This window comes from Nicotiana tabacum, chromosome 20 (genome assembly GCF_000715075.1).
Source record: "Nicotiana tabacum cultivar K326 chromosome 20, ASM71507v2, whole genome shotgun sequence".
NCBI classification, from domain to species: domain Eukaryota; kingdom Viridiplantae; phylum Streptophyta; class Magnoliopsida; order Solanales; family Solanaceae; genus Nicotiana; species Nicotiana tabacum.
The window spans coordinates 160,539,750-160,566,465 of NC_134099.1; the positions used below are offsets into that span (position 1 = coordinate 160,539,750).

At 39.4% G+C, this 26,716-nt stretch overlaps 1 protein-coding gene across 1 annotated transcript; it reads left to right on the forward strand.

Annotated features, from left to right (window-relative positions):
• Positions 1–23,180: 23,180 nt before the first annotated feature.
• On the forward strand, positions 23,181–23,807 carry LOC142174633 (uncharacterized). Its single transcript, XM_075240465.1, has one exon. It carries the CDS (start codon positions 23,181–23,183, stop codon positions 23,805–23,807), a length of 627 nt encoding a protein of 208 aa, XP_075096566.1.
• Positions 23,808–26,716: the final 2,909 nt, after the last annotated feature.

Below are 26,716 nucleotides of genomic sequence, written 5' to 3' on the forward strand. Positions count from 1 at the left end.
CCAACAAAATCAGAAGGATCTAACATGGATAGGTTCAAACAATGAGATTAAGCTTGCAATCCAAAAAGCACAAGACATAGACATAACTTTCAATTAATTTTTCATTAGGATGCTAATTTAACATAAGAGATACGAGAACGAGATGAACCTGTCAACTTTCAATTAATTTTTCAGAAAATTACAGTGGTTGAAATGAGTCGAGTTCAACGAATCCGCAACAAAACGATCTCAATTGGAACCTCTAAGAGAAACAGGAAATGTCACGACCCAAATTCCACTAAGGGTCGTGATGGCGCCGGACAACGCTATCAGGCAAGCCAACCAAAATACTTAATTAAATTCTCGTTTAAATAATTTTGAAAACTATGATTTTTTCTTCAATTTTACCAGTAAAAGATAATTGTTTCAAATCAAATATGAATGTTAAGAAGTTAATACAAGATACCCCATAATTATATCAGAACCCGGTGTCACAATTGCATGAGCATTTACTAGGGAATGAAATAAAATACAGTAATTGTCCGAAATACAAAGTGAACAGAAATGAAAAACATAGAAAAATACTCTGAAGGGGACTCTGCCAGCTGCGGGTCATCTCTCACCTAAGTCTTTGTATCAACCATGCTGCTATGCCACTAATCCACTAGCCACACTTGAACTTATGCAACAAAAAATGCACAGCAAGTGTAGTATGAGTACAAAAACATCGTGTACCTATGAGTATCCCGTCTAATCTCAAAGAAGTAGAGATAAGAGATCGACTTCGACACTTACTAATGGTCCAATGATAATATAGTAAAAGTGTGAGGAACTCATGGATTTCATAAAAAATATTAACTCATAAAGCCGGAAATAAAGTAAACAACTTCTCAAATAATAAAGGATTTCCAACGATTTAGTTTTCATTATCTTTATCAATTTATCTCTGGCCGGGAAGGGCAATTATCAACATTTAATATTCTCAGGCAAGCAATACAAGCATGCACATATCATGCCGAGCCCGATCCAACAATATTTAAACTGTGCACTGCCAGGGGGTCGAATGGCACGAATCATAGATGCATCTATTTAATCTACCAAGGCGTTCAGCCCATTCCGAAATTAAACACATACAGACAGTCATTCAAGAAGTCAACAGGGTACAATTATCCAAAAAAAAGCTAATTCTCTTTTAATAATTTTATAAAATGAAGTTTAATCCTTTTAGAAATTCATTTACCAATTCAATAGGATTTAAGCAATTCAACTGTCAATAAGATTACAATTATTCCAAGTATAGCATCATTTGGGTCCTAGACTACCCGGACTTAAACATAATAGTAGCTACGCACGGGCTCTCGTCACCTCGCACGTACGTAGCCTCCACAAATAGGAGCACAAATCTAATTAATTCACCTATGAGGACAATTCCCTCTTACAAGGTTAGAAAAGAGACTCACCTCGCTCCGAAGTTCCATAACCGGCATTCCACTCCCTTCCAAAGACTTAAATTGATGCACAGCACTCCAAAACTAGCCAATAATTATGCAAATCCATTAATATATGTTCAATTACTCATAATAATCCAATTTATAACAATTCCTAACCCCGATCGAAAAGTTGACAAGAACGCCCTTGGGCCCACGTGCCCGGATTTCGAAATTTTTTGAATATAAAATTTACCCATGGCCTCATGAACTCAAATATATAATTTACTCTCAATTTCATGTCCAAAATCGTGGTAAAAATCCAAAATATAATTTTCTAGGTCTTCCACCAAAAAATCCACAATTTTTCACTAATTTTCATGCTCTAATCCATATATAATCCAAGTATTTAAATCAAAACTAGTAGAAACCACTTACGTTGATATGGATGATAAAGATGGAGCTCCAAAATCGCACAAAGATCGGCTCCCATGGTGAAAATGGGGTTGAAATGAGCTAAACCCCCGTTTTAAACAACCTTACTGATTCTAGCATTTCCGCACCTGCGGTCAACTGACTGCTTCTGCAGTTTCGCAGGTGCGAGCTACCATCCGCTTCTGCGTTCCTCCTCCTAGCCTCAGCTTCCGCATCTGCGCTTCTCCTTCCATAGGTGCGGTCACGCATCTGCGACAAATCGATCGCATCTGTGGGCCCAGCTTGGCTGTCCCATTTCCATTTCTGCGACCCGAGGGACGCTTCTGCGGCTCCGCACCTGCGGCCCAAGCCTCGCAGGTGCGGTTACACCCGAAGGTAGCTGTTCTCTTCCTCTTCAAATTCCAAAAATTGATCTGTTAACCATCCGAAATTCACCCGAGGCCCCTAGGACCCCAACCAATCATACCATCCAGTCCCAAAACACATTACGGACTTGCTCGAGGCCTCAAATCATATCAAAGAATGCTAAAATCATGGATCGACCTCCAATACAAGCTTAATGAACTTTAGAATTTCAAACTTCAACATTCGATACCGAAACCTATCAAATCACATCCGATTGACCTCAAATTTCGCACACCAGTCATACTCGACATTGCGGACCTACTCCAACTTCCGGAATCGGAATCCGACCCCAATATCAAAAAGTCCACTTCTGGTCAAACTCCTCAAAAACCTTCAATTTTCTATCTTTAGCCAAATGACTCCAAAATGACCCATGGACCTCCGAATTCACTTTCGATTGCGCTCCCAATACTAGAATCACCATACGGAGCTATTCCCAGACTCAAAATCCCAAACGGACATCGATAACACTGAAATTCACTTCAAGCCAAACTTATGAAATTCTTCCAAAAATGCTAACTTCCACAATAGGTGCCTAAACGATCCTGGGTTTTTCGAAACCCGATCCGGACATATGCCCAAGTCCAAAATCATCATACGAACTTGCTGGAACCTTCGAATCTTGATTCCGAGGTCGTTTACTCAAAAATCCACTCTTAGTTAATTCTTTCAACTTAAAGCTTCCGACATGAGAATTCTCTTTCCAAATCACTCCTAACTTCTCGAAATTCAATTCCGACCATGTGTACAAGTCATAATACCTGAAGTGAAGCTTCTCATGGCCTCAAACTACTGAACGACGCGCTAGAGCTCAAAACGATCGGTCAGGTCGTTACATTCTCTCCTACTTAAACATACGTTCGTCCTCGAACATGCTAAGAACTGTGCTGGAGTTGTCCGAAATCACTGTTTAACACCTCGTGCACTTACCCGTGCTACTACAACCCAGTTGAGCATATTAGCTCGATCAATTCTGAAGATATTCCCTTTTATTCAAGCAAATAAGCTTAAATCCCAATTCCAACATCCGGAATTCTCTGCCAGGCCTTCTTCCAATATATGAACACAGTATCAATCACTACACGAGGTACCAGAACATGACTGCATGCCTTTGTTGAATTCTCACCATGCACCACATCATTCACAGGACCATAATAACATTCTTCTGATCATAATAACCGATATTCCCCGAATCTGATGCTCACAATGCACCTCATGATATATATATATATATATATATATATATATATATATATATATATATATATGTGTGTGTGTGTGTGTGTGTGTGTGTGTGTGTGTGTGTGTGTGTGTGTGTGTGTGTGTGTGTGTGTGTGTGTGTGTGTGTGTGTGTGTGTGGCAATACTGCCACGATGGAAGAGATGTGTAGAAATTCCTAACCAACTACCAAGTCAACAAATCATGAGTCTATACTTCTGACAAGAATCATTACCTTATTTTGAACTAAATAATGATCTTTGCTCTTTAATATACTTCATATAATCCTACTGCACTGATCCTAGACCTAATAATCTCATCTCACCCAGTACGAACTGCTCAGGCAATAAGCTACCCTGGTCATGATCAAAAGTCCCATATGATGCCACAACGTGCCATTAGGCTATGAACTCGAATGTGACAAAAGGGAAAACGAACTCTGGAAGGGACTACTCAACTCACACACTAATATGGACTTTCCTTAGAAAATAGGAAACAAGGCACACAAAAATAGCATATAGAAAACTATACTCAACATCACACTGTTGCGGCGTGCAACCCGATCCAAATAATATAACCATGGCGGCGTGCCACCGGATCCACACGTAGAATTCACATAAGGAGATATACATCGAGCTAAATTGATCATCATAACAAAATACTGAATATCGATCACAAGCACACTAAGTGCATGATACCATCCTTGGGGAGACATATAACGCCATAAGCTACAAAACTCATGCTCGACTAAGGTGCGATATACGATCTGAATCTTAAGAGCCATCCTGCTCATATGACATTATCTCTACGCGGAACCTCAACACATAAGAAATTCACCAAGCCATCTCAAAACTCACTCGGCGCAATATATCATTACATAAAATAGCTGACGATAGAATAACACCCCGACTACTCTTCTATAAGGAGCGGGTTGCTGAAATAACACATCTGGCCTGATATAGAGCCCATATTCACATTTAAATCCACCCACAGATCTCAAGCTGATTTTGGTCGCACTGAGCTAGGCTGATAACCTTTCGAAGGTCCATAATGACCCCCCCTTTTTCTCATTACACACAAGAACAACTATCATAACCGGAGTAATCCTCCACAGTCCACAACCCAATAAACTGAGTGCCCTCCAAGAATAAATTCTCAAATTAACGATATCACCACAATCTTCATACTTGGTTTAATTCTTCAATCAATCAAGTGACTACATGCCAAAATTATACAACCTTCCCGTGGGGCACGCTCCCACGACCTTCCGTAACAGATAACAGGTTTGTACATCCAAACCACCGGCCGCAGTAATGCTGAAAAGAGATCAAGAATCGTTAACCAGGATGCAAAGCCTTTTTCACACAACAATGATCTCAGGTGACGTTGAAGACAATACCAACTTACTTTAGACATCAAAACTCCTTTCCTGCTCCTCTGAGCTCGTGACATCCTTGTCAATACCAAACTGCAACCTTGATCCTTACTTCAAATTCTATACCATCCACTGCACCCAACATGCCAATATACGATAGAACACGATTTTCATCATAACTCCGGAACCAATAACAGATTAACACTTCATCATATAAAAACTTTTCACTTAACTCACTTTAGGAGAACCATAGCAACACGTAGATGAGTTCTCATAACCGTAGAATATGCAAATTTCTAAGTAGTGGTCTAAGCCACCATAGCCCTTCCGGGATTCGCCTACACATATCAGGCTATAACAATAGAATACTTCTGAATAACATCAATTACGGCGGCCGACAAACCTCCCACGTACCGTCACAAATCACTTGCATAACTTGATCACGCTGAAGGAACTGATCACTACCACTAATATGCCAATTCAACTATGGCTAACCAATCTATCTTCGTCTAGTTTACCCTTGATGGCCTTTGAAATAATAATAACACCATTCAACACATAGTACACTCCATCCGCACTCATCCCGAGTGACCCTGAATCACGAGACCATGCTGTCTCAAATCCCATGAATCGTTTCATACCTCCCTTGTGTGCACATTCGCATTCTCAACTGGTATGCCCATTCTGATAATCCCTCTAAGAATTCGAAGTCCTTTCTCATTTTCCTCCTAAATGTTGTACTACAAGTAAAAACATCATAGAACATTCTGGGCCTCTTCTCATAAGCTGCTGCAAAAGCTTGATTCTTAACCGTACCTATAGGCTCGAAATCATTAGGCATCACACTTTACCTTTGAGTCCACTAGGACCGTTGTTGAGAGCCACCCACTCTGACTTGGCCCCGAATATAATTAACTCCATGAATCTTCTAGCACATGAATACCCTCTCGACGAAGCACCCGGCAGAATCACTTCCCTTGAAACCCGCATCTATACAAGGCATAAATCCTGACTCCTTCCCCAAGTCTGAACATGAGCCAATAAGGCCAACCATAACACACCTTTAACAATTTATTTTTCTGAAATTACCACTTATGTTCTGTTCCCGTAGCTAAAAGAACCCGTCAATATGCTAATAACCAGAAACCTCGCAAGTAGTTAACCATGCAACCCAATCATAGGCGGTGGGACTCTCCCACTTAGATTGAAGCCACTATTATATAACTCTGGAATTCATCAGGATTTTTTATCTCTTATTCACATAACCTTGCGCAATCAACCGCCAAAATTCTCGGAATCTTTCTGTAAATCCCTTTTTATACTCTGAATGATTAACCACATTTGCACGATCGATTTTTTTTCTGTATAACCAATAGAATTCTTCGCAAAAGCTTTGCCAACCATGTGACCGCCTATCTTCTTACTGGGGATAACCCACCTGTGGAATTTACGTGCCGACATCTTCCAACACTGTTGCACGAGTTACAATCACTATGACATTAATAACCCATCCTGAGTTCAGGCTCACTCTCTAGCTGCACAAGTCCATTCACCCCTCGGGGACATCAATTAAATGTGCGACGACATCCTTCAAACTCAAAGTTATGTTGTATCCCTCTTCATATCAAGCAGCTCCTTTCTGTTATATCAAATCTCTTGCCGCGTAATAGCCAATACTTCATATTAAATCCGTAGACCCCAATCACCAATCACTAAAATTCCCAAATTATTCCAAACTCTCCTTAAGGTGCATAGTCATCCTACCACAAAACCCACATGCAACTCCGCCACTCTCCCACTTTGGCGGAACTCACCCCTTTAATCAACTACTCAACCTTCGCTTCTTATACCTGACCTTCTAGAAATTTTAACCACCACCTGACACTCCCCACATATCCTTCTTCATCCTTTGCTGCTCAGTTGTTGCCTTAAATAAAATCTATCTTCTTAGCACTTGAACCCACAAATTGCTACGAACTTTAAACCTTTCTGAAGATCATCTTTCTCGAGCCGTCAATATTAGAAACACCTATTCAATCCTGAACCACCACACCCCGCGATATCCGACAGTTGCTCCTCCAAATACTTTTACATAATAACATGCCCCAAAGCCAAATCATAGAAGATCATAACACCGACGAACTTAACAGATCCAATCGAGGACGACGATACCACGTCGCAGATGAAAATTCCACCACACTTGAAAACACCAAGTCTCGTTACTCTATCAGCCTAAACTTGCACGTACATAGTCTGACTGTCTTTCCTCCACTGAAAATAAAATACTAAATCTCCGAATCATGTACTGAGAGAACTCCCTTCCAAATCGTTCACTACTCCCATGCATGGACAATCATCCCACCATCACATTATTACTATGCGATAACCAATCATGAGCAATCATAGAAATCTACGCATAGCCTCAAAGCTCTTAGGAGTGCAGATACCGAGCTAAAATGATAGAATATCCTTCCACAAAGCGATGAAAATAGCCCAACCAACTGTGCCGGGAGAAACATCCCGCACCACATCTGTAGTACCATTAAAATTCTTCAATTCTTGATTTATCATAAGCGTTTCGCGTCGCGTAAGATTGAGTAGAAAGGAAACAAAGGCATAATCCTCAAAGGAATCAAATAGCATGATGAGGAATCAAGAAGGAAAGTTCTCTTAACAGTCCTGTAGCCTCTCATAGATAAGTACATACGTCTCCGTACCGATCCGCAAGACTCTACTAGACTCGCTCATGACTCATGAGACATAAGGGAACCTAGTGCTCTGATACCATGTTGTCAAGACCAAAATTCCACTAAGGGTCATGATGGCACCGGACACCGCTGTCAGACAAGCCAACCAAAATACTTAATTAAATTCTCGTTTAAATAATTTTGAAAACTATTATTTTTCCTTCAATTTTACTAGTAAAACATAATCATTTCAAATAAAATATGAATGTTAAGAAGTTAATACAAGATACCCCATAATCATCCCAGAACCCGGTGTCACAAGTGCATGATCATTTACTAGGAAATGGAATAAAATACAGTAACTGTCCAGAATAAAAAGTGGACAGAAACGAAAAACACAGAAAAATACTCTGAAGGGGACTCTGCCGGCTGCGGGTCGTCTCGATAAATGCAGCTCACCTAAGTCTCCGTATCAACCATGTCGCTATGACAATAAGACACTAGCCACACTTGAACTTGTGGAACAAAAATGCACAGAAAGTGTAGTATGAGTACGAAAACAACGTATACCCAATGAGTATCCCGTCTAATCTCGAAGAAGTAGAGACGAGAGGTCGACTTCGACACTTACTAATGGTCCAATGATAATATAGTAAAAGTGTGAGGAACTCATGGATTTCATAAAGCAAAATTTAACTCATAAAGCCGGAAAACAGGTAAACAACTTCTCAAATAATAAAGGATTTCCAAGGATTTACTTTTCATTATCTTTATCAATTTATCTCTTGCCAGGAAGGGCAATTATAAACATTTAAAATTCTCAAGCAAGCAATACAAGCATGCACATATCATGTCGAGGTCGTACGACCCGATCCAACAATATTTAAACTATGAACTGCTAGAGGGTCGAATGGTGCGAACCATAGATGCATCTATTTAATCTACCGAGGCGTTCGGCCCGTTCCGAAATTAAACACATACAGACAGTCAATCAAGAAGTCAACAGGGAGCAATTATCCAAAGAAAAGCCAATTCTCTTTTAATAATTTTATAAAATGAAGTTTAATCCTTTTAGAAATGCATTTACCAATTTGATAGGATTTAAGCAATTCAACTGTCAATAAGATTACAATTATTCCAAGTATAGCATGCTTTTGGGTCCTAGACTACCCGAACTTAAATATAATAGTAGCTACGCACGGGCTCTCATCACCTCGCGCATATGTAGCCCCCACAAATATTAGCACAAATCTAATTAATTCACCTATGTGGATAATTCTATCTTACAAGGTTAGAAAGGAGACTCACCTTGCTCCGAAGTTCCATAACTGACATTCCACTCCCTTCCAAAGACTTAAATTGATGCACAACCCTCCAAAACTAGCCAATAATTATGCAAATCCATTAATATATGTTCAATTATTCATAATAATCTAATTTATAACAATTCCTAACCCCGATCAAAAAGTTGACAAAAACGCCCTCAGGCCCACGTGCCCGGATTCCGAAATTTTTCGAAGATAAAATTTACCCATGGCCTCACGAACTCAAATATATAATTTACTCTCAATTTTATGTCCAAAATCGTGGTAAAAATCAAAAATATAATTTTTTAGGTCTTCCACCAAAAACCCACAATTTTCACTAATTTTCATGCTCTAATCCATATATAATCCAAGTATTTAACTCAAAAAATTAGTAGAAACCACTTACCTTGACATGGATGACAAAGATGGAGCTCCAAAATCGCCCAAAGTTTGGCTCCCATGGAAAAATGGGATTGAAATGAGCTAAACCCCCATTTTAAACAACTTTACTAATTCCAACATTTCCGCACCTGCGGTCAACTAACCGCTTCTACGGTTCCGCAGGTGCGAGCTACCATCTGCTTATGCGTTCCTCCTCCTTGCCTCAGCTTCCGCATCTGCACTTCTCCTTCCGCAGGTGCAGTCATGCATCTGTGACAAATCGATCGCATCTACGGTCCCAGCCTGGCCAGCCCATTTCCGCTTCTGCGACCCAAGGGCCACTTCTGCGACTCCGCACCTATGGCCCAAGCCTCGCAGTTGCGGTTACACTAGAAGGTAGTTGTTCTCTTCCTCTTCAAATTCCAAAAAATATCCATTAACCATCTGGAATTCACTCGAGGCCCCCCGGACCCCAACCAATCATACCATCCAGTCTCAAAATATATTACGGACTTGATCGAGGCCTCAAATCATATCAAACAATGCTAAAATCATGAATAGATCTCCAATCACATCCGTTGACCTAAAATTTTGCACACCAGTCCGAAATCATCATACGAACCTTTTAGAACCTTCGAATCCTAATTCTGAGGTCGTTTACTCAAAAATCTAATCTTAGTCAATTCTTTCAACTTAAAGCTTCCGAAATGAGAATTCTCTTTCCAAATCACTCCGAACTTTTCGAAATTCAATTCCGACCATGCGTACCAGTCATAATACCTGAAGTGATGCTACTCATGGCCTCAAACTACTGAACGACATGCTAGAGCTCAAAATGACCGGTTGGGTCATACAGGAAACCTCAACCTTCGACCTCGAATCAGTCTAATCCCATCTTTGAAATCCAAAAATCCGAAATTTCTGTTCAGAATTTGTCTCCAAAATTCGAAATTCAAAAGAAGCAGAATTTTTGTATGTGAGTTTTTTCCTTATTTTTCACCCGAGAACGTGAGTATGTGTGTGTGTTTTGTGAAGAAGATGACAATGAGGGGTGCTGAAAGTTGTGAAATCAAGAAGAACGGTGGGGGGGTCTCCTATGGTTCTCGCTGGTTTTGTTGTTTTTTCCAAATTACGAAGAACGACCCTCTTCTCTTGGTTTCCATGGATAACACAAAACTCTGTGATTCTTCGACGCTTAGAATTTGTATGACCAGAGCATCATCATTTTTAAAAGTTTCATTGTTGTCCACATCAAAAAACTTAAAGGCAAACTGGAAATATGCAAAATCGCACTTAACGTCTCTCTTCCTTTGTGTAGAAGATGATATACAAGATCTTTTTTTTATCAAAATAGCTGCCTCCTCTCTTAGGTCTTAGGCCTTACTCTTAAGGTAGGGATTTTCTAGGTTAGGTCTAAGTCTAGGGTTATTATTTTTAATGTCTTTCTAGGGTTTTAGGGGTATTGAGCTAGGGTTATTATGGGCTAGGTCCGAATTGGGCAAAATTTTGGCCAAATTTACCTTTAAAATGACCCTTTAACTCTACTAATCTAAAAAAATATTATTCCTAAAATAATAACTATAAGATTGTGAAATCATTCCTAATTAATTAAAGTAAAATTAAAAATTAAAAGTGAAACTATTTTATATTAGTTAGCTAAATAAAAGGAAATATTTTTGTAATTTTTATTTTCGTGACAAAATAAAGTAAAAGAGTCAAAATTAATTAAAATAACGATATTAGACCTAAACTAAATATTTAAATGCTAAAATATGTAAAATCTTGGGGAGGGTCAAAAATTACATGTCTATACTTCCCACGGATGCAGAGAGAGTGCGGAGATTTGTTGCGGGGTTACACCTCGGTATTCGAGCTAGCATGGCGTGAGAGGTGGAGATGGGTACTGAGTATCAGCTAGTAGTAAAGATCGCTTGCAGGATTGAGGGCTATCGCCAGAGGGGTAGATAGCAGTTGTAGCAGGATAAGAGGACGCGATTCTCTAGAGAGTTTAGAGGAGCCCCAACTAGGGGCAGAAGTCACCTTGGCAAGGTCAGCCCAACATGCCCCCATATTCAGCACCACCACCGCCTCCTCGAGGTGCTCCAGCGAGGCCTTACTTAAGTACGTTGCCGGAGAGCTCTTACCGTCTACCAACTATTCAGGGTTCCTTCGGCGGGTATTCTGGTCATCAAGATTCTTCCAGTTCCTACTTCAGTGTTATGCCAGAGAGTTTTTATCGTCTACCAACCATTCAGGGTTCCTCTAGTGGATATTCAGGCTATTAGGGTGAGACATCGGGTCAGCAGTCTATGGTACCGAGAGGTTGTTTCGAGTGTGGAGATCCGATTCACATAAAGAGGACCTACCCCAAACTTCGGGGCAAAGCAGTACAGCAGGGCCATTAGCCCATGATTTCAGCACCAGCCGCCCAACCACCCAGATGTGGGGGGACAGGCTGGTAGGGGTCGTCCTAGAGGTAGAGGCCATACAGGGGGAGGTCAGTCAGCCATTGCTTAACCCGATGGAGGTCCAGCTAGATTCTATGCTATTCCGGCCAGACCAGATGTAGTTGCCTCAGATGCCGTGATCATATGTACTATTTTTGTCTGCGGTAGGGATGCTTTGGTATTGTTTGATCCAGGATCTACGTATTCACATGTGTCATCTCTGTTTGCTCATTTTTTAGATATTCCTCGAAAGCCCTTGGGTACTCATGTCTATGTGTCCACTCCCGTGGGCGATTTTGTGGTTGTGGATTGGATCTACCAGTCCCGTGTGGTTACCTTCTGTGGTTACGAGACTAGAGCGGACCTTCTGCTACTTGACAAGATCGACTTTAAGGTCATACTAGGCATGGATTGGTTATCTCCGTATCACGCCATTATTGATTGTCATGCCAAGACTGTTACTTTAGCGATGCCAAAGTTGTCGAGATTGGAGTGGAAGGGTTCCTCTATTAGTTCATCTAGTCGGGTTATCTCTTTTCTGAAGGCTCGACATCTGGTCGAGAAGGGTTGCTTGGTGTATCTAGCATATGTTCGGGACACCACCGTAGAGTCTCCGACGATTGATTCAGTTCCAATAGTTCGGGAGTTCGCCGATGTGTTTCCTTCTTACCTTCCAAGCATGCCACCAGATCGTGATATTGATTTCTGCATTGATTTGGCTCCAGGTACCCAGCCTATATCTATCCCACCACACCATTTGGCTTCGAAAGAGTTGAAAGAGTTAAACGATCAGCTTGAAGAGTTATTAACGAAGGGGTTTGTGAGACCCAGTGTATCACCTTGAGGTGCACCAATGTTATTTGTGAAGAAGAAGGATGGGACTATGCGGATGTGCATTGATTACCGCCAGTTGAACAAAGTCACCATCAAGAACAAGTACTTGTTGCCTCGTATCGATGATTTCTAAGATCGACTCGAGATCAGGGTATCATCAGCTGAAGATTCGGGACTTAGATGCCCCGAAGACTGCCTTCCGTACTAGATATGGCCATTATGAGTTCCTGGTGATGTCTTTCAGCTTGACTAATGCTCCAACGACGTTTATGGACTTGATGAACAGAGTGTTCATGCCTTATATTGATTCCTTTGTTCTTGTCTTCATTGACGACATCTTGATCTACTCACATAGTCTGGGGGAGCACGAGCATTATTTGAGAGTAGTGATTTAAATACTGTGAGAGCAGAAGCTATATGCCAAGTTCTCCAAGTGTGAGTTTTGGCTTAAGTTAGTAGCATTCTTGGGACATGTTGTATCCGGAGAGGGTATTAAGGTGGATCCTAAGAAGATTGAGGTAGTTCAAAGTTGGCCACATCCTACTTTAGTGACTGAGATCAGGAATTTCCTGGGGTTAGCAGGTTATTATCGCCGATTTGTGAAGGGTTTTTCGTCCATTGCAGCACCTTTGACTAGATTGACCCATAAGGGTGCCCCTTTCCGTTGGTCCAATGAGTGTGAGGCAAGCTTTCAGAAGCTCAAGACAGTTTTAACCACAACACCAGTTCTTGTAATGCCTTCCGGTTCGGGGATGTATACAGTTTATTGCGATGCTTCGCGTGTTGGCCTGGGATGTGTACTGATGTAGGAGGGGAGAGTTATTGCATATGCTTCGCGTTAGCTGAAGGTTCATGAGAATAATTACCCTGTGCACGATTTGGAGTTGGTAGTGATTGTTCATGTTCTTAAGATTTGGAGGCATTACTTGTATGGGGTGTCCTGTGAGGTTTATATGGACCACTGTAGTTTGCAGCACTTGCTCAAGCAGAGGGATCTTAATTTGAGGTAGTGTAGATGGCTTAAGTTGCTGAAGGACTATGACATCACTATTTTTTATCATCCTGGCAAGGCAAATATGGTCGCAGATACCTTAAGCAGGAAAGTAGAGAGTATGGGTAGCCAGGCATTCATTTCGGCAGAGGAGAGACCATTAGCTTTGGACATTCATTCCTTATCTAATAGACTTGTGAGGCTGGACATTTCAGAGCCCAGCCGGGTCCTTGCATGTATTGTTGCTCAGTCTTCTCTATTTGGACAGATCAAGGCTCGTCAATTCGATGATCCGCATTTGGCAGTTCTCAGAGAGATGGTACTACAGGGTAGTGCCAAAGAGGTTTCTATTGGTGATGATAGTGTTCTATGACTCCAGGGTCGCCTATGTGTTCCTAATGTCGATGGCTTAAGGGAGAGGATCCTAGAGGAGGCACACAGTTCATGGTATTCCATTCATCTAGGTGCTACGAAGATGTATCGGGACCTGAAGCAACATTATTGGTGGTGGTGGATAAAGAAAGACACAGTTGAGTATGTGGCTAGATGCTTAAATTGCCAGCAGGTTAAGTATGAGCACCAAAGGCCAGGTGTCCTACTTCAGCAGATGCCTATACCTAAGTGGAAGTGGGAGCACATTACTATAGACTTCGTAATTTGGTTGCCACGGACCTTGCGAAAGTTTGATGCGGTGTGGGTCATTGTCGATAGGTTGACCAAGTCAGCACACTTTATTCCGGTTGTGACCACTTATACTTCAGAGAGGTTGGCTCAGATCTACATTCGGGAGATAGTTTGGTTGCACGGTTAGCCCGTTTCCATCATATCAGATAGAGGCCCTCAATTCACTTCACATTTCTGGAGAGTTGTTCAGAGTGACTTGGGGACCCGTGTGGAGCTCAGCACAACATTCCATCCTCAGACCGACAGACAGTCAGAGCAAACAGTTTAGATTTTAGAGGACATGCTTAGAGCATGTGTGATTGACTTTGGAGGACAGTGAGATCAGTTCTTGCCTTTGGCCGAGTTTGCTTACAATAACAATTAGCAGTCCAGTATTGAGATGACTCCATTTGAGGCTTTATATGGGCGACGATATCATTCTCCTATTGGGTGGTTTGAGCCTGGTGAGGCTAAGTTGTATGGTACAGACTTGGTGAGAGATGCCTTGGAAAAGGTAAAGTTGATTCAGGAAAGGCTTCGCACAGCTCAGTCCAGACATAAGAGTTATGCGGATCAGAAGGCGCGCAATGTATCATTCATGGTCGACGAGAAGGTCCTCTTGAAAGTCTCACCGATGAAGGGTATTATGAGATTCGGGAAGAATGGCAAGTTGAGCCCCAGGTTTATAGGCTCATTTGAGGTGTTGAGGCGAATTGGGGAGGTTTCTTACGAGCTCGCTTTACCCCCCATCTTATCAGGAGTTCATCCAGTTTTCCACGTGTCAATGCTTCGGAGGTATCACGCCGACTTGTCTCATGTGTTAGACTCCAGTACCATTCAGCTAGAAGACAGCTTGGGTTATGAGGAGGAGCCAGTTTCCATTGTTGATAGACAGGATCGCCAGTTGACATCCAAGAAGATTTCTACGGTAAAGGTCTAGTGGAGGGGCCAACCAGTCGAGGAGGCGACCTAGGAGTCTGAGTAGGGCATGCGGAGTAGATATCCACACTTATTTAGCACTTCAGGTATGAATCTAAACCCGTTCGACGACGAACGTTTGTTTAAGAGATGGAGAATGTAACGACCAGACTGGTCATTTTGATTTTTAGAACCCCATTCCCCTATATAAGACTTCATGTACTTCCTTTTACTAATTTATGACTTGCGGGAATGGTTGGTTTGGAATTTGGAAGAGTTTGGGTTGAAATCGGAACACTTGGTTCCTTAAAGTTAGCCTAAAAGGCCAAGTTTGACTATGGTCAACATTTTGAGTAAGCGACCTCAAAATCGGGATTTGACGGTTCCAATAGGTCTGTACGATGATTTCGGACTTGGGCGTATGTCCGGATCTGGTTTTGGATGACCCGGGAGCGTTTCGGCGCCTAATAGTGAAAGCTAGTTCTTGAAGAACTTTTAAGTTCCTTAAATTTGGTTTGGAAAGATTTTTGGTGATATTGAGGTTCGAATTGAATTCTGAGACCGGGAATAGTTCCGTAATGTCATTTAAGACTCGCACGCAAAATTTGGTGCCAATTTGAGTAGTCCATGTATGATTCGACGCATTCAGTGAATTTGGAAAACTTAAAGTTCAAAGTTTGATCCAATTTAGTTTTGGGGTATGATTCTTGGTTTCGTTGTTGTTTTCGCGTTCCGAGAATTCAAGCAAGTCCGTATTTGATTACAGACCTGTTAGTGCCTTTGGACGGGGTCCCGAGTGGCTCGGGTGAGTTTCGGACCCCTCGAAGCTAAATGCATCATACCAGATCTGCCCAGTTCTGTTTTCCTTCTTCGCGAATGCGAGGGAACCATCGCATTCGCATAGAAGGGATTGGGTCTGGGGAAGAAATGCTCTTCGCATTCGCTATAGCTATTCCACATTCGCAAAGGTCTGGGTCAGTGACCTTCGCGTCCGCGTAAGGCGACTCGCGTTCGTGTAGAGTAAAGTAGCTGGGCCTGGCCAGCTTTGTTCTTCTCGTTCGTGGAGCAACTATAGCGTTCGCGTAGATCTAGCCAAGCTAGCCTTCGCGTTTGCGAGTCCATGTACGCGTTCGCGATGAAGGCCCTTTAGAAGGCCTGAACCAATAGCCTTTGCAAATGCGAGGCCCCTGTCGCGTTCGCGATGAAGGGGGCAGCTAGGCAGTAAGTTTAAAAATCGGGACTTAGGCTTAGTTGGGGTCATTTATTGCATCCTTAGGCGATTTGAGAACTTCCAAAGAGGGGAATTAAACCTAGAAATTGTGAGGTAAGTCGTTCCTACTTAATGTGGGTATAATAATTGGTTTTTGGGTAGATTAACACACAAAAATTAATGAAAATCATGGGATTAGAGTAAAACCTAGGGTTTTGATAAAACAAGATTTAACCACAAAATTTGTTATGAAATGGAGTAAAAATCATATATTCTCGATCCTTAGGCTATGGGTAACAACTTTCTTTAAACAAATTTGAAATCCGGGCACGTGGGCCCGGGGATGAATTTTAGGAATCTTGTAAATTGGATTGGGGAATCACTCTAATGGTTGTGATATGAACTTTTAAGCCTATATTGATTAGTTTCTATGCTATTTGGATAGTTTTGGGGTTTGGCACCAAATTAAGTGTTTGGGTTTAAGCTTGGACCGGAAAGTAGGCCGTAAAGTGAGTAAGTCTCTTTTCTAACCTTGTAAGAGGAAAATTCTCCCCATAGGTGAACTTGATTAATATGTGATTAATTGTGGGGACTACGTACGCACGAGGTGACGAAAGTCCATACGTAGCTACTATTTCTGTTATTGTTCGGGTAGTTCTAGGATCACATTATGCTTTGTAGACATTACTATTGATTTATGTGTGCTAATTGTAAGGAAGTAAGTAAGTTGAAGGAAATCTAAAGATTTAAAAGACTTCAAGAGAATTATCTTAGTTTGTTGGAAAAAGGAATCAAATTAGTCTTGTATTTTAAATGATAAAAATTATGTTTTACCGTGTTGCATGAATGATTTGCGAGCGGGGTTGTGTGTTCTTACCGATTCGCATGTATGATTTGCGAGCGGGGTTGTGTTTTCTTACCGTGTCGCATGTATGATTCGCGAGCGAGGTGAATAGATGCATCTATGGTTCGGGCCGTTCGACCCTCGATAGTGCACAGTTTACTTTTATGTTGGATCGGGCCGATCGTCCTCGGTAGTAATTGTATGTGATAATGGAACTGGGACCTCTTATAATTCTTATGATTTATTGTTTGAAATGCCACTTGTCTTAGAGGAAGGAAATGCCTAGATTTATTAATTGATGAGAAGATTTTTAGTACTACCTCTTAGTTGAACCTGTTTCTATCCGTATACATTGTGAATTGAAATATTGAACTTCATATTATCACCTTATTGACCCTAGTAAGTGTCAAGTCGACCCCTCAATACTACTTTTTCGAGGTTAGACTAGATACTTACTGTGTACATATTGTTTATGTACTCATACTACACTTCTGTACTTAATTGTACAGGATCTGAGGTAGGTGCATCTGGCTACTCTACTGGTGCGCATTGTTGATATTTGGCCGAGATTCCATGGTGAGCTGCTTCTTTCCGATGTTGTTCAACAGCATGATGGAGTCTCTCCTTTGTTTTTGACTGTCTATTCTATTTCAGGCAGTAGGATAGATGTATTCTTTTGTATATTCTACTAGATGCACATATACTTGTGACACCAAGTCTTGGCACACACACTAGTGTCGCGCCCCCTTTTTCCTTGCAGAGTCCGGGTTTCGACATTCATTGGGAACAACTCATTTTCTTTTGGGAATTCGGTGTGGAATTTGAAGAATTTCCACCTAACATATTTAAGGTGCGTTAGGGAACCTAAAGCAAATAACTCATAAAACCGGTTTGCATTACCAGAGATTGGGTAAGGGCTCGAAATAACCTTGAGGGGAAGGTGTTAGGCACCCCTCACGGTCCACGGGTCCCGGCTGAACTCAAATTATGTAAATTAGTCTTATAAACAAATAAAGTGGGTTATACAGATTGCTATTACATTTAAAACAAGGGGTAAAAGAGGTCCTAGGTTTTTTAGCCTACAGGATCACATCTGTACAATACCCGATAAGCATTCCTCAACTAGAGGGGTTACACGTGGCATTAGCACACATGTCATCATATCCTTTTACTACCCAATTACCCTCCCTTTAGTGGTTATATAAGCGCTTTTAATTAAACGAACTCTATATGTGCATTACTTGTCCCTTCCTTATGACCCTGGAGGTAATTAGAACCTCTAATTAAGGCAGTTCTAGACTCTCCTAAGGTGTTTAAAGGAGGAAAATCTAGGCGACAAGAAAGAACAAATAGGACATTCACATAAGGAAATTAAAGGCTCACTTTTACCTCCTCACACAATCAAATAATAGCACGTCTCAAACAACAAGCTTTCGGAAATTTCAAAAAGTCCTAAAGCAGGATATCTAGATGAGCAAATAGAATGTATACAGCATTATGTTAAAGCGAGATGATAAAGGACCTAATCAGTTTGCCTACTGATTTTAGGTCTTGCTGAATCTGGACCATTCATAAATAACAAAAGCATAATTTCAGTTTGTAGGATCTTAGTCGCCCTACAGGCTTGCTTAGGTGCTTAACAGTAATGTCCTATAAACATAGTATCTAGTCATTAACCAGGAGTGCAATAGACTAGTAAATTTTAAGCAAGCAGTTTGGATCCTATAGGCAGCTGTCTAGGTGTAATAACTGATTTTAGACTTATAGATACTGGCAGCTAAATGCAGAAATTGGTTTTAGAATCCTATAGGCATGGCATCTAAATGCAGGAGTTAGTTTTAAAATATGTAGAAGACTGATTTAAACCTTGTTAGTATGCGGAACTGTTTTTTTTTCAAACTTACTGGCAGGACAGATTAATTTTAAAACCCCCTATAAGCATGGTATCTAGAACGCATGACTTATTCATATGCATGGTACATAAGCAAGCATCACATCAAACTTACAGGCATGTTATCTAAAATGCAGGATCAATTTTTAAACCCTATAGGCATGGTATCTAAATAAACAATATTGTAACAACCTATAGACATGGTATCTACCCTTTCCCAACAAGATATGTATAAGCAACCCTCGCTTTTACTAATTTCTCCAATATCTGTTTATAAGAAATTATTATTACAGACCAACATTAATAATGAATTACAGAAGTGAAATTGCTACAACTATAGGGAGCCTGAATATAGGCCCAAAGGATAAACCTGGCAGACCAGGCCTTCAACCAGTCCAAAAATGCCATAACTCATAGCAATAATATCCTGGTGTGTCAAAGTTCCCAAGAGCCTCACGGACCCCGGGCAATGCTAACACTAGAAAACTTTCAAAGTAACCCTTTGTGAGCAAGTTTGGAAAGCCAACTCCAGTGTGTCAAAGTTCAGGGGAGTCTCATGGACTCCTAAGCAATGCTCTCACTAGAGGGGCAAGACCTTAGGTGTTCTAAGAATAGGAGTTGAAAATAGGAGATAGTTTTTAAGAAAATAGTTTTGGGTTCTCAGGAAGTAAGGAGCAAACAGGGTCATTCAACCATTGTAAATCAAACAAAGGTCCTAACAGTCAAATAGTATACAGAAACAAAGTAACTTAGAGTTTCAACTTAGTTTATTAACTGTTATTAGGTGAGCATACAGTCACATACAGAGGGATAGTAGGGTCGGGGAGCTATATTGGTCAGAAACTTGAAAGGTGAACATAAGGTAGAAGGAACATGCTAGTGGAGAAGTAGACATAGGTCCGTTTAGACATGAGCAAGTATACAGACTTGCTGAAAGCAGGAACACATAGGACTGGCTAAAACAGGTTGAAAACAAGACACATAGATTCAATCAAACAGAAGTATACATGCTATTGCAGTAACATATACGTTGAAAAGAAGTATGCATGCTTATTGTAGTAAACACATAGGTTTGCTTAAGCAAAAAAAGGCATGCTGATTATAAGAAAATACACAAGTCAAATTGAATAGCAGTAAGCATAGAGTCTAGTGAACTTGCTGATTAGGAACAATAATCATGAAGCACAGGATCTAATGAGATAAGTAGACATGCTGATAACACGACACACAGTTGGATTAAATAGTAGTAGACATGCTGAAATAGGGAAAACATACAGGTTCAGAAGAAAGACATGCTGATTGTAAAAAAATGTATAAGTTAATTGAAAGGAAATGGTGAGAGCATACCAGTTAAAGAAAGCAGAAACAGAAGGTAAAGTAGGCAGGATTCAATAGCCTAGCCTTGGCTTTCAACCGGCTAGACAAGCAATGAACACAAGTAGCAGAGACAGAGAGAGAGAGATGAGAGCAAGTTTATGTGTGTGTGTGTGTGTGTTTGAACTATTGTTCGTTATTTAAAGAATCAAAATGAGAGTGTATATTTAGCACTTAGAGAGATGAAACAAATAAGGTAAAAAAGGATTTGGAGTTCATAAATAAAGTAGGTAGATATAATCAATCAATTAATTAGGGCTAATCCCCCTTAATTTGCACAAACAGATCCGGGAATATTATATCAGTACAAAGATAATCCATTACCAGCCCTGATTAGGGCTTAAATAAGGTAACAAATCGTAAATTGACCATAAATTAACTAATCAGCTGGAATAAAGCAAGTAACACTAATTACAGGCCACAAATAAGGAAAGTAAGTAAAAATCCCAAAGAATACTGATTTTAACGAGAAGAATTGGTTTAAATCCCTAATAGAAATCAATTAAGTAAAAAGAATCCCAAAGAATACTGGTTTTAACAGAAAAAATTGTTCAAAACTAAGAGTCAATACAACTGGTTCACAGAAATAAACGCAATAACGGAAAAATTGAAGAAATCGGTGTCACCAACAGGAACATCTAGGGTTTAAACATATACACGAAAATTAATCATAACATGTAAAGAAAAAATTAGTTTAAACACTGAAAGGAGACCGGTGGTGGTCGGAGAATGCACAGAAACACCATGGGAGGGAGGTCCCCGCCGGTGACGGCGATTAGGGTTAGGGGCGAGTTGAGAGAGAGTTGGAGAGGTTAGGGAACGCAGGGCGGCGGAGTGTAACAAATGGGCGAGGTTGGGGGGGGATCGTTTGAGTTAAAAATGGTAAGAATGAATAGGGGTCGTTGATCTCAGAGATCAACGGCCAGGATGAGAAGGGGCTTGGGTCGGGTAGGATTTTAATTGGGTTAGGGTTGTTTTGAATTGGGCTTGAGTTAACTAAATTGGATTGGGGGGTTCGATTTTGGGTGCAAATTAGGGGCTATTAGTTAAATACCCATTTTACTAAATAAAATAATTTTAAAAATAATTAATTTAATGATAAAAAATTATTTTCAAGCTTGAAGATGATTTAAAATAATTATTTAATATTATAAAACTTTAAAAAGTCATTTTCTGTATAGATAATGTAGTTATGCATATGTAGGGGCTATTTTTGCAAAATATGCAATTATAGTCTAAAAATGCAAATGTAATTATAAAAAATATGATTAAAATATTTGAACACTCATATGAACATGAATGATGAATTTAGATAACTAAATCATTGTAAAGTAATATGAGGGATAATTATTGAATATTTATATTATTAAAAATGCAGGAATAAATTTATTTGGGGCCTTCAGAAATTATAGAAAAATTGTAAAAATTCTTGTGCATGTTTGTAAATGCATGTACAACATTTTGAAAGTATTTATATATATTTAAAAAATATGTGAGGGAAAAATTAGGTATCAACAACTAGTAGACTATTCTTTTGGCATGTAATCACTTAATTATGACATCATTTGATTCCTTCAGTTTTAAATTTGCCTAACTATTTATCATTATTGAATGTTTAGTTTTTAACTAAGTATATGTTAGAAATGTTTTGGTAAAATAAATGGAACCCACCAGTTTGGTTAAGTTTGGCTTTCCTAACCTCGATGTTGGGCGCCATCGCGACCTAGATTGGAAATTGGATCGTGACAATATCATGCACGGCATTACCCTTCGTGCTTTATACTCTTCCTCACCAAAATAATAGAAATAATATGTCCCGTCAAGGGAATCAACAATATCAATAATAACATCCCGGCAAGAGAATCAACAATATCAACAATAACATCTCGGCAAGGGATTCAGCTATAACCAATCTCGTTTCAACAATTACTTTACAAAATGAAACTTAACTTGAGCTAATACTCAACAATAGTCAATTACCAAGAAACTTTATAATCTTTGGTCAACATTAATAATCATCAATTTGAGCATGATCGATACATAATAGAGTCACAACAATTATGATATAAGTGTAAGATAGTTTGTTATTGGCAAGTTGGAAGTGGGATTCTTCCCACATCGGAAGAAAGAAGTTCCGTGCCTGTTATGTGAAACGCCTTCGAGACCGACCTTACTCGTACCGTGTCTGTTAGCCTCGGAACTGATCATTATGAAATAACACTCAACAGGTACGAGTTTGTCTCAATAGGTACGAGATTGTCTCAATACGCACGAGTTTGTCTCAACAGGCACGAGATTGACTCAACAGGCACGAGACTGACTCAACAGGCACGAGATTGTCTCAACAGGCACGAGATTGACTCAACAGGCACGAGATCCTAGAGTTAATTATTTTTAACAGTAAAATCAAATTTATTTGAATTTTAAATTCAAAATTCGAATAAATAGTCGTGTCTGTTTGTGAAACAAGACATCCTTTCTGAAAGGGTCTGTTGGTTGCCTATAAATACACAAGAATTCCAATGAAGTGAGATAGAAAATCACAAGTGTTACTGCAGGCTTTGTTGTATCCTGAAGAGAATCGTTTTGTATTTTCCCTAAATTAGTATACAGGCGATAACTCTTTAAGGACAGTCGATTTTCACGCCTCAAAGCCAATTTGATTATTTTATTTCTAACAATCTTAAAGAGTTATCCTGCTATGGAGAAATTGATGTCTGTTGTTGAGAATCCGAAGGAGTTCATCAAACTTGATCGCTTTGATGGAACGAATTTTACCCGTTGGTGAGACAAGATGCTATTCTTGTTGTATGCTCTCAATATCTACTATGTTCTTGATTCTGCCTTGCCTCTGATGCCTGAGCCCACAACAGAAGATTCTGACGTAGTCAAGGAAGAAAGGAAGAAACGAGAACATGATGAACTGTTGTGTCGCAGCCATATTCTGAATACTTTGACAGATCGACTCTATGATCTTTACTGCAATCTGAAGTCACCAAGAGAGATTTGGACTGCTCTACAAACTGCATACCAGAATGAAAAACGAGGTATTGACAAATTCCTGGCTCTGCAGTACTTTGAATTTAAAATATTTGATACTAGGCCTATAATGGATCAAATTCATGAACTGCAAATCTTAATATCAAAACTAAAAGTTAAAATTCCTGATGCACTTCAAATAGGTGCTATTCTTTCGAAATTGCCTTCCTCTTGGAATGACTATAAAAAGAAAATCCTACATTCTATGGATAAAATGACTGTGGAACAATTTCGTACTCACATTCAAATTGAAAGTGAGACTCGTGCTCGTGATGCTATTAGTCAGCCTTCGAGTTTCGCAATCAATTTTGTCAGTCAGAATGGTTCAGGAAGTGGGAACAAACATCTGAAAGTTTTCAAAAAGTCTTCTTTTAAAAAGTGAAAGAACTTTAGTTGTCATCATTGTGGAAAGAAAGGCCATATGATTCGGGACTGCAGATATAGAAAGGCAAGAATAAATTTCAATGCAGGCAATACCGAAAAGTCTAGAAAGATTGAAAAATCTGGAAATTCTGAAAAGGCAAACATAGTGGAAAATTCTTCCCAAGGACTGGTTGCCATGGTTTCCGCAATGCAAATTGGTATGGTCACAGAGTTGAATGTGGCTACCGCTGCTACAAATACTCAAGACTGGTGGCTAGATTCGGATGCTACTATTCATGTCTGTTATGACAAGAAGATGTTCAAGACATATGCAGAAGTGCAGGATTCTGAACAAGTCTTGATGGGAAACCATGTTGCGGCAGATGTTGCTGGAAAAGGAAGTATTGAGATTAACTTCACATCTGGCCAGAAGTTGACATTACTGAATGTATATCATGTTCCTGATATGAAGAAAAACTTAATGTCCGCTGCTTTGCTATCAAAGAAAGGCTTCAAGATAGTTATTGAGTCTGATAATGTAATAGTGTCTAAGAATGGTGTTTTTGTTGGAAAAGGCTATAACTGTAACGGCATGTTCAAATTGAGTATTAATGAAATAAATTATGTTTCTGCTTACATCGTTGAGTTTGATTCTTGTTTATGGCATGCTAGACTAGGACATTTAAATTTTGGCTCCTTGAATTATATGTCCAAAAATGGTTATATCTCATGTAAAACTCAACATATAAAATGTGAAATTTGCATACAAGCAAAGATGACAAAGAAACCATTTCGTAAAGTTGAAAGATCCACAGAACTATTAGATTTAATACATTCAGACTTGTGTGAATTAAATGGAGAATTAACTAGAGGAGGCAAAAGATATTTTATTACTTTTATAGACGACTTCTCTAGATTTACATATGTTTACCTACTTAGAACTAAGGACGAAGCTTTTCAAAAGTTTAATGAATACAAGTTTGTTGTGGAAAATCAAAGAAGTAGGAAAATTAAAATTATTCAAGGTGATATAGGCGGAGAATATTTTCCTAACGAATTTAATAAGTTCTGTGAAGAGCATGGCCTAATACATCAAATGAGTGCCCCTTATACTCCTCAACAAAATGGGTTAGCGGAAAGGAAAAATAGAACTTTGGTGGATATGGTTAATGTTATGTTACTTAATGCACATTGACCACATAATTTATGGGGTGAAGCACTACTAACTGCATGTTATATTTTAAATAGAGTGCCTTCAAAAAGTATGCATATTTCGCCTTATGAGCTTTGGAATGGTAGAAAACCAAATTTAAATTATTTTAAAGTGTGGGAGTGTATATCCTATTATAGAGTACCTGACCATCAAAGAACAAAATTGGGTCCTAGAGGAACTAAAAGTGTTTTTATAGGATATGCACAACACTCCAAAGCTTATAGACTGCTAGATCTAGAATCTAATGTCATTATAGAATCTATACATGTTGAATTTATTGAAAATAGATTTATAAATGACAATGTTGATGAAATGACTGAAATAAATGGAAAACGTATTGATGCTAATAAATTGTCGCTTCCTGAAATTATTAAAACTAAGGAAAGAAGTGATGATATGCAGATAGAACCAAGGAAAAGCCAAAGAATAAGAAAGGAAAAACATCTTGGTTCTGATTTTATTTCTTCACAATCTATAGTATTTCTTGTTGAAGGAGATAAGACAAACGTTTGTAATCAAATTCCAATTGTATTAAATGTTGAAGAAGACCCAAAGACGTTTCAAGAAGCAATGTCTTCTAGAGACGCTGCTTTTTGGAAAGAGGCCATTAATGATGAAATGGACTCAATTATATCCAACAACACTTGGGTTTTGGTTGATCTTCCTCTTGGATCAAAACCTATAGGTTGTAAGTGGGTCTTTAGGAGAAAGTACAATACAAATGGTTCCATCCAAACCTTCAAAGCAAGATTAGTTGCAAAAGGTTTCACTCAAAAGGAAGGCATAGACTATTTTGATACATATGCTCCTGTTGCAAGAATAACATCGATTAGAGTCCTTTTATCCTTGGCCTCTATCTATGATCTTTACGTACATCAAATGGATGTTAAAACAGCCTTTTTAAATGAGAACCTTAGTGAAGAAATATATATACAACAACCTGAAGGATTTGTTCTTCTGGGAAACGAGAAGAAAGTTTGTAAATTGATAAAGTCTCTTTATGGTCTTAAACAAGCGCCTAAACAGTGGCATGAAAGATTTGATAGTGTAATACTATCAACCGGATTCGTACATAATAATGCAGACAAGTGCATTTACTCTAAATTTACAAAAGAATATGGAGTAATAATTTGTTTATATGTCGATGACATGCTGATTTTTGGTACGAATCTACAAGGAATTACCGAGACCAAAAAGTATCTAACCTCAGTTTTTAAAATGAAGGATTTAAATGAAATTGATACTATTTTGGGAATCAAGGTCAAAAGAGATAACAAGCAAGTGACTTTGTCACAAGCACATTATATAGATAAAATCCTTACTAAATTCAGTCATTTAGGAATAAAGGGGTATAATACTCCTTATGATTCTAGTGTTAAGCTAACTGCAAATACTGGAAGAGCAGTAGCACAGTTGGAGTATGCAAGTGCGATAGGTAGTATGATGTATGCAATGCATTGCACTAGACCCGATATTGCATTTGCTGTTTGTAAACTTTCAAGGTTTACCAGTAATCCAGGTAATGATCATTGGAAAGCAATAAGTAGAGTACTTGGATATTTAAAATATACAAAGCACTTAGGCATTTGCTATAATGGTTTTCCTAATGTATTAGAGGGATATTCTGATGCAAGTTGGATTACAAGTGTTAATGATAATAAATCCACATCAGGATGGATATTTACTCTAGGCGGTGGAGCCATTAGTTGGGCATC